The 9,100-nt window shown below is 45.5% G+C and overlaps 1 protein-coding gene across 2 annotated transcripts in view; it reads right to left on the reverse strand.

Annotated features, from left to right (window-relative positions):
• Window positions 1-9,100, reverse strand: part of LOC139409555 (insulin receptor b) — a 166,116-nt gene that overhangs the window by 24,867 nt on the left and 132,149 nt on the right. For both annotated transcript variants that reach the window (XM_071154869.1, XM_071154868.1), the window contains exons 4-8: window positions 9,012-9,100; window positions 5,629-5,776; window positions 5,254-5,465; window positions 3,336-3,462; window positions 1,208-1,458 (exon numbers count right to left, since the gene is read on the reverse strand). The exon at window positions 9,012-9,100 is cut by the window's right edge and continues 51 nt beyond it. In XM_071154869.1, coding sequence (XP_071010970.1) covers window positions 1,208-1,458; window positions 3,336-3,462; window positions 5,254-5,465; window positions 5,629-5,776; window positions 9,012-9,100 — 827 coding nt within the window. The remainder of the gene's footprint in view (window positions 1-1,207; window positions 1,459-3,335; window positions 3,463-5,253; window positions 5,466-5,628; window positions 5,777-9,011) is intronic.

The following is a 9,100-nucleotide window of genomic DNA, read 5'->3' on the forward strand; positions in this document are numbered from 1 at the left end:
AATGTTGTCAGGACGGAGGACTGTGTTTGTGACTCAGTAGTAGAATGCTGTCAGGACGGAGGACTGTTTGTGACTCAGTAGTAGAATTTTGTCAAGACGGAGGACTGTGTTTGACTCAGTAGTAGAATGTTGTCAGGACGAAGGACTGTGTTTGTGACTCAGTAGTAGAATGCTGTCAGGACGGAGGACTGTTTGTGACTCAGTAGTAGAATTTTGTCAAGACGGAGGACTGTTTGTGACTCAGTAGTAGAATGTTGTCAGGACGGAGGACTGTGTTTGTGACTCAGTAGTAGAATGCTGTCAGGACGGAGGACTGTGTTTGTGACTCAGTAGTAGAATGTTGTAAGGACGGAGGACTGTGTTTGTGACTCAGTAGTAGAATGCTGTCAGGACGGAGGACTGTGTTTGTGACCCAGTAGTAGAATGTTGTCAGGACGGAGGACTGTGTTTGTGACCCAGTAGTAGAATGTTGTCAGGACGGAGGACTGTGTTTGTGACTCAGTAGTAGAATGCTGTCAGGACGGAGGACTGTGTTTGTGACTCAGTAGTAGAATGCTGTCAGGACGGAGGACTGTGTTTGTGACTCAGTAGTAGAATGTTGTCAGGACGGAGGACTGTGTTTGTGACTCAGTAGTAGAATTTTATCAGATAATGTAGTAGAATGTTGTCAGGACGGAGGACTGTGTTTGTGACTCAGTAGTAGAATGTTGTCAGGACGGAGGACTGTGTTTGTGACTCAGTAGTAGAACGTTGTCAGGACGGAGGACTGTGTTTGTGACTCAGTAGTAGAATGTTGTTAGAACGGAGGACTGTGTTTGTGACTCAGTAGTAGAATGTTGTAAGGACGGAGGACTGTGTTTGTGACTCAGTAGTAGAATGTTGTCAGGACGGAGGACTGTGTTTGTGACTCAGTAGTAGAATGCTGTCAGGACGGAAGACTGTGTTTGTGACTCAGTAGTAGAATGTTGTTAGAACGGAGGACTGTGTTTGTGACTCAGTAGTAGAATGTTGTAAGGACGGAGGACTGTGTTTGTGACTCAGTAGTAGAATGTTAGAACGGAGGACTGTGTTTGTGACTCAGTAGTAGAATGTTAGAACGGAGGACTGTGTTTGTGACTCAGTAGTAGAATGTTGTAAGAACGGAGGACTGTGTTTGTGACTCAGTAGTAGAATGTTGTCAGGACGGAGGACTATGTTTGTGACTCACTGGTGGCATTGGTGCGGACGTAGATGATTTCGCTCTTGGCCCCGAGGACCTGGTGTTCGTCTGAGGCGGAGAGCTGGGTCTTGACCATGATGGCGTACTGGGTCCAGGGCTTCATAGGATGGATGAGGAAGCCAGGCTCCGCCTGCTCTTTCCCCTCTGTGGCCCGGGGTGGAGGGTCGACGTCAGCTATCACCCAGCTGTTAGAGCCGCACGCATCCTGGCCATCAAACTCTGTCACGTTCTTATAAGGCCTGGAGATGGAGAGGACAGAAAGACACTGACATGCTAATAGTAGAGATACGACTGTTACTGTTACTAGCCGGCTACCACCCGCTACTCTAATCTACACCATTAGAGACTGCTGTCCTATCTAAATAGTCATGGAAGCTCCAATTTAAACTACACACCTTTCGATTCAACACTTTACAGCAGGGTTTGGCCCCCCCCAAGCTATTGCCCCCCCCAAGCTATTGGCCCCCCCAAGCCTTCTGAGCAACAACAAAAAAGTTGTTGTTGTTGTTGGACATTAAAAAAAAACTAAAACAGCAGGAAATCAGCTCCAAGTAATTTTAATTTAAGAAATCTGTTCCCAAATATTCTCAGACATAAGAGAGAGACACACGTGATCGTATACAAATGTAAGCAAAGTTTAAAATGATTGTTTTAGTCAAGCATATCGGTTTGGGCTTCTTGTGGTCAATATGCTAATTATTTGTAATTATACTGGACAAAAATATAAACAACATGTCAAGTGTTGGTCCCATGTTTCATGAGCTGAAATAGAAGATCCCAGAAATATTTCCATACGCCAAAAAGCTTATTTCTTTCAAATTTTGGGCACAAATGTGTTTACATCCCTGTTAGTGAGCATTTCTCTCTTGCCAAGATAATCCATCCACCTGACAGGTGTGGCATATCAAGAAGCTGATTAAACAGCCTGATCATTACACCTTGTGCTGAAGACAATAAAAGGCCACTCTAAAATGTGCAGTTTTGTCACATAAAAAAAATCCACTGATGTCTCAAGTTGAGGGAGCGTGGAATTGGCATACTGACTGCAGAATTTTTATTTGTCTATCATAAGCCACGTTGTTTTAGAGAATTTGGAAGTACATGCAACCGGCCTGACAACCGCAGACCACGTGTAACCACGCCAGCCCAGGACCTCCACGTCTCGTTTCTTCACCTGTGAGATCGTCTGAGGAGGCCTGGCCAGGCTTTCTACTAGACGGTGGAACATTGCTGCAGGGACTTGCTTCCATTCAGCCACAAGAGCATTAGTGAGGTCGTGCACTGATGTTGGGCGATTAGTCCTGACTCACAGTCGGCGTTCCAAATTCATCCCAAAGGTGTTTGGTGGGGTTGAGGTCAGGGCTCTGTGCATGCCAGTCAAGGTCTTCCACACCAATCTTGACAAACCATTTCTGTATGGACCTCACTTTGCGCATGGGGGCATTGTCATGCTGAAACAGGAAAAGGCCTTCCCCAAACTGTGGCCACAAAGTCGGAAGTACAGAATTGTCTAGAATGTCATTGTATGCTGTAGCGTTAAGATTTCCCATCACTGGAACTAAGGGGCCTAGCCCGAACCATGAAAAACAGCCCCATTCCTCCCCCGCCAAACTTTACAGTTGGCACTATGCATTCGGGTAGATAGCATTTGCCAAACCAAGATTTGCCATTGGACCGCAAGATGGTGAAGCGTGATTCATCACTCCAGAGAATGCATTTCCACTGCTCCAGAGACCAATGGCGGCGAGCTTTACACCTCTCCAGCTGATGCTTGGCATTGCGCATCGTAAGTTTAGGCTTATGTGCGGCTGCTCGGTCATGGAAACTCATTTCATGAAGCTCCAGATGAGCAGTTCTTGTACTGAATTTGCTTCCAGAGGCAGCTCGGAGCTCGGTAGACCATTTTTACGCGCTACGTGCTTTCAGCACTGGGCGGGGCCCGTTCTGTGAGATTGTATGACCTAGCACTTTGCGGCTGAGATAATGTTGCCCCTAGATGTTTTCACTTCACAATAACAGCAGTTACAGTTGACCAAGGCATCTCTAGCTCTAGGAGATAGTAACCTTGTCCCACAGGGCAAGAGCATAACTCACTCATGTATCGTTTTATACTTACGCCTCTTTGTAGAGGACCATGAAGCCCAGTAGGTCTCTGTAGTCTGGCGGCCAGAAGGGTTCCCACTTGAGGAGGATCTTGTCCGACTGTGTGCGCACCGTGGTGAAATTCAGGAACTGGGTCTCACCTGGTGACCAAGAAACAGAGACAAACAGAGCTTAAGGACAGGAGCGATCAGGGCGAATCAGGGAGGTGGGAGAATAGCTATATTGTAGAAGAGGGAACTAAAAATGCTAGGTAACTGAAACAACCCAAATACAGATTGGAGGACTGACCTACTGACCACTTTTATCCAAAGCAACTTACAGTCATGCGAGCATTCATTTTCGTATGGGTGGCCCAAAGAGGGAATCTAACCCACGATCCTGGCGTTGCAAGCGCCACGCTCTATCAACTGAGCCATAAAGGATCACTAAATACTCGATAGTAAATGTTAACTGTATGAGACGCCTTGGGTAAAAGTGTCTGCTACATGACGACTATATGTGACTCGTTTCAGGAAACTAGGTGTATGTTGAGCATCTCTACTTCACAGGAGAGCTATTTGAACGTAAACTTTTTTTTTCTCCATTTATCAAAATGCAGTCGAAATGAGAACACAGAAGACTGTTGTATAAAACACCTGTCTCCGGATTACATCTCCGGATTACATCTTCAAACTAAGGGCAACCTTGGCAATCGTGACAGAGAGGGAGAAGCGTACATCCATGTATATGAGTAAGATAGTCTAGCTAGCTACATTTTCAGATATTACACGTTTCTCATTTTGCCAAAAAGTCATGAAGTTAGTGTATTGCTAGCTAGCTAGCTAGCTAGCTAATATTAGCTGGCTGGCTAGCTAGCTAGCTTACGTTACGTGTATGATCTGTGTAGTAATATGATTCGTATCTCAGAGCCATTTGCATTGCTAGTTATCACCTAAAGTTAGCTAGCTAACATTGAACCTGTTTGGTTAACTACCTGCAGATTCCTGCAGGGTAGAAACATTGTAAATTGGGATTATGGTTCATTGTTTAGCTAGCTAGCTACATGTCTAAACAAAAGACTCCACTATGCAAGTAATTGCAGTACCAGTCAAAATGTTGGGCACCTACTCAAAGGGTTTTTCTTTATTTGTACTGTTTTCAATTTTCTACAACGTTGAAAATAGTAAAAATGAAGAAAAACCCTTGAATGAGTAGGTGTCCAAACTTTGCCTGGTTATATATTTCAATAGAATGTTTATGACGTCATTGCGACAACTGTTGTAGCTGGTAAATTCGCTTTGATTATCTACTCTGATTTCAGAGCACTCTCGTCTGAGTGTGCCAGAGCGCAGAATAACAGACGAATTTACGGACGCTCAACACCCGTTGAATATGGACGTGTCAGTAAACGTTGGCACAAAAAAAAGCGTCATTAAATTGTTGCCAGCAGCTCAGTTGCAGTCACCAACACTCTGGATAACAAAAAGACAGCCTAACCAGCTATGCGAGTTACACTCGGGCACTCCAGATTAAATTTACGAACACACCCGTTTACAAACCAGCCTCTAGTCTTGAACTCTTTGGTTGTTTAGAACATTACCTTACTCACTCTGTTTAGCACATGGCCTCACATGTGAATCCTTAAAGAGATGGGTGGGGCTAAAGCTTAAGAGGTTGTGAATTATGCTGAATAGGTGTAGACAAAGAAGAACTATCTAGTCGGTACCAAAACAGTCAAGGGCCATTTTCTCAAAAGTGAAGTTAAAAGCATAATTACTTTCCTATTGTTCCTCAACTATAGTGAATGATATACCATTTTGTAGCTCTGAGTCTCTACTTTTATCCAATGCAAAAAAACACTATTTCAAATGTTGCTACATAAGACCAAATCGAGCCGGTCGGTCACATAATACGATCATGTTTGTCTAAAGTTCCACGTTGGCTGGTCTTACAGGAGGCCTGGTCTCCATCGGTCCTGCCGATTTCATTCTTGATGCCTCTCTCCTTAGTGCCTGTCACCACCTCCATCTTGCGGATCTCAGACATGCACAGCTTGGAGTTGTGAAGGAAGAACATGCGTCCCTGGAGGATGGTGAGGTTGTGTTTGTTCCAGTCCCACAGCTGACGCAGGTTCTGGTTGTCCAAAGCATAGAACGAGTAGTTCCTGATAAAGTACATAAAGAGAGAAAGGTTGAGAAAAATGAACAACAAGCCTAAAGCAGTAGAACAAAATCATAAATCTGCACACTGGTCTCCCAGGTACTATGTTAATTCAGGCAACGTTTCAAACCCTAGTGTGATATAGCGCACTACTACTCAAGACCTACCCATCTTGGGTTGGCGTCTCTCCCCGGATGACGCGTAGCTTGCGGAGGAAGGAGAGAGAGACAAGAGCATAGGCTCTCTTGATGGTCAGGTTGCCTGTTATCTCCTCCAGTTGACCCAGGTTAGCCTCCAGCTCTGCGGCTATGTTATCTGATGTTGAAAGAGGAAACAGACGGACAATCAGTCAGGCAATCAATCAGTTAACCTCTGCTGCTATGAGAGGAAACAGTCAGTTTCCGCACCCCCGTGGACATATAATTAGCATAATAAAAACATCTCCATAAAAATCTGTCAGTTTAAGATAGAGATATCTGTTTTGCATTGTATGCGTCTCAATCGCTCACTTCAGCTGACGGTCACACTTCCACATCTGCGGTGAAAGGTGACAGAGCTAGAGCGGTGTTTGTTATGACCCCTCTATGGAAAGGTGACAGAGCTACAGCGTTGTTTTTTATGACCCCTCTATGGAAAGGTGACAGAGCTAGAGCGGTGTTTGTTATGACCCCTCTATGGAAAGGTGACAGAGCTAGAGCGTTGTTTGTTATGACCCCTCTATGGAAAGGTGACAGAGCTAGAGCGTTGTTTGTTATGACCCCTCTATGGAAAGGTGACAGAGCTAGAGCGGTGTTTGTTATGACCCCTCTATGGAAAGGTGACAGAGCTAGAGCGGTGTTTGTTATGACCCCTCTATGGAAAGGTGACAGAGCTAGAGCGGTGTTTGTTATGAAAGGCGAGACTCTCACAAGCACGTTCATGTCGATTGTTTTGCTCTAGACATGTCTGAAGATCCCTCTGTACCAGTTCAACTATGAATGGAAGTATATATGGAGACTGTTTAGTGCCAAAAATAAGGGGTTAAACACAGCAAAAACAATGAATGGAAGTACAGTGCCTTGCGAAAGTATTCGGCCCCCTTGAACTTTGCGACCTTTTGCCACATTTCAGGCTTCAAACATAAAGATATGAAACTGTATTGTTTTGTGAAGAATCAACAACAAGTGGGACACAATCATGAAGTGGAACGACATTTATTGGATATTTCAAACTTTTTTAACAAATCAAAAACTGAAAAATTGGGCGTGCAAAATTATTCAGCCCCCTTAAGTTAATACTTTGTAGCGCCACCTTTTGCTGCGATTACAGCTGTAAGTCGCTTGGGGTATGTCTCTATCAGTTTTGGACATCGAGAGACTGACATTTTTTCCCATTCCTCCTTGCAAAACAGCTCGAGCTCAGTGAGGTTGGATGGAGAGCATTTGTGAACAGCAGTTTTCAGTTCTTTCCACAGATTCTCGATTGGATTCAGGTCTGGACTTTGACTTGGCCATTCTAACACCTGGATATGTTTATTTTTGAACCATTCCATTGTAGATTTTGCTTTATGTTTTGGATCATTGTCTTGTTGGAAGACAAATCTCCGTCCCAGTCTCAGGTCTTTTGCAGACTCCATCAGGTTTTCTTCCAGAATGGTCCTGTATTTGGCTCCATCCATCTTCCCATCAATTTTAACCATCTTCACTGTCCCTGCTGAAGAAAAGCAGGCCCAAACCATGATGCTGCCACCACCATGTTTGACAGTGGGGATGGTGTGTTCAGCTGTGTTGCTTTTACGGCAAACATAACGTTTTGCATTGTTGCCAAAAAGTTCAATTTTGGTTTCATCTGACCAGAGCACCTTCTTCCACATGTTTGGTGTGTCTCCCAGGTGGCTTGTGGCAAACTTTAAACAACAGTTTTTATGGATATCTTTAAGAAATGGCTTTCTTTTTGCCACTCTTCCATAAAGGCCAGATTTGTGCAATATACGACTGATTGTTGTTCCATGGACAGAGTCTCCCACCTCAGCTGTAGATCTCTGCAGTTCATTCAGAGTGATCATGGGCCTCTTGGCTGCATCTCTGATCAGTCTTCTCCTTGTATGAGCTGAAAGTTTAGAGGGACGGCCAGGTCTTGGTAGATTTGCAGTGGTCTGATACTCCTTCCATTTCAATATTATCGCTTGCACAGTGCTCCTTGGGATGTTTAAAGCTTGGGAAATCTTTTTGTATCCAAATCCGGCTTTAAACTTCTTCACAACAGTATCTCGGACCTGCCTGGTGTGTTCCTTGTTCTTCATGATGCTCTCTGCGCTTTTAACGGACCTCTGAGACTATCACAGTGCAGGTGCATTTATACGGAGACTTGATTACACACAGGTGGATTGTATTTATCATCGTTAGTCATTTAGGTCAACATTGGATCATTCAGAGATCCTCACTGAACTTCTGGAGAGAGTTTGCTGCACTGAAAGTAAAGGGGCTGAATAATTTTGCACGCCCAATTTTTCAGTTTTTGATTTGTTAAAAAAGTTTGAAATATCCAATAAATGTCGTTCCACTTCATGATTGTGTCCCACTTGTTGTTGATTCTTCACAAAAAAATACAGTTTTATATCTTTATGTTTGAAGCCTGAAATGTGGCAAAAGGTCGCAAAGTTCAAGGGGGCCGAATACTTTCGCAAGGCACTGTATATTGACTGAGGAAACAGTCAGTTCAGATAGTGATTGAGGTGAGTTTCAGTATAAAGCATATCAATAGAGTCTGTTAAGTGACTAAATTATATATTGGGTTGTGAGGGCGGTAGGGAGGGCAGTAGGTGGTGAGGGCAGTAGGTGGTGAGGGGGGTAGGTAATGAAGGGGGTAGGTGGTGAGGGCGGTAGGTGGTGAGGGCGGTAGGTGGTGAGGGCGGTAGGTGGTGAGGGCGGTAGGTGGTGAGGGGGGTAGGTAGTGAGGGGGGTAGGTAGTGAGGGGGGTAGGTAGTGAGGGGGGTAGGTAGTGAGGGGGGTAGGTAGTGAGGGGGGTAGGTAGTGAGGGGGTTAGGTAGTGAGGGGGGTAGGTGGTGAGGGGGGTAGGTGGTGAGGGTGGTTGGTAGGTTGTGAGGGTGGTTGGTAGGTTGTGAGGGTGGTTGGTAGTGAGGGTGGGTGTGAGGGTGGGTGGTTGATGGTAGGTAGTGAGGGTGGTTGGTAGGTATGTCGTGAGGGTGGGTGGTAGGTAGTGAGGGTGGTTGGTTGGTGGTGAGGGTGGTAGGTAGGTAGTGAGGGTGGGTGGTAGTGAGAGTAGTTGGGTGGTAGTGAGAGTAGTGGGTGGTAGTGAGGGTGGGTGGTGGTGAGAGTAGTTGGGTGGTAGTGTCGGTGGGTGGTAGTGAGGGTGGGTGGTAGTGAGGGTGGGTGGTAGTGAGGGTGGGTGGTAGTGAGGGTGGTTGGGTGGTAGTGAGGGTGGTTGGTAGTGAGGGTGGTTGGGTGGTAGTGAGGGTGGTTGGTAGTGAGGGTGGTTGGTAGTGAGGGTGGGTGGTAGTGAGGGTGGGTGGTAGTGAGGGTGGGTGGTAGTGAGGGTATACTGTACTTACTTCCTCCACGGATCTTGATAACCAGGCTACCGTTGAGCACAGTGCATCCTCTAAGAGCCTGGGCTGCTGTCACAGAGTCTACGATCTTC

This window comes from Oncorhynchus clarkii, chromosome 5 (genome assembly GCF_045791955.1).
Source record: "Oncorhynchus clarkii lewisi isolate Uvic-CL-2024 chromosome 5, UVic_Ocla_1.0, whole genome shotgun sequence".
NCBI classification, from domain to species: domain Eukaryota; kingdom Metazoa; phylum Chordata; class Actinopteri; order Salmoniformes; family Salmonidae; genus Oncorhynchus; species Oncorhynchus clarkii.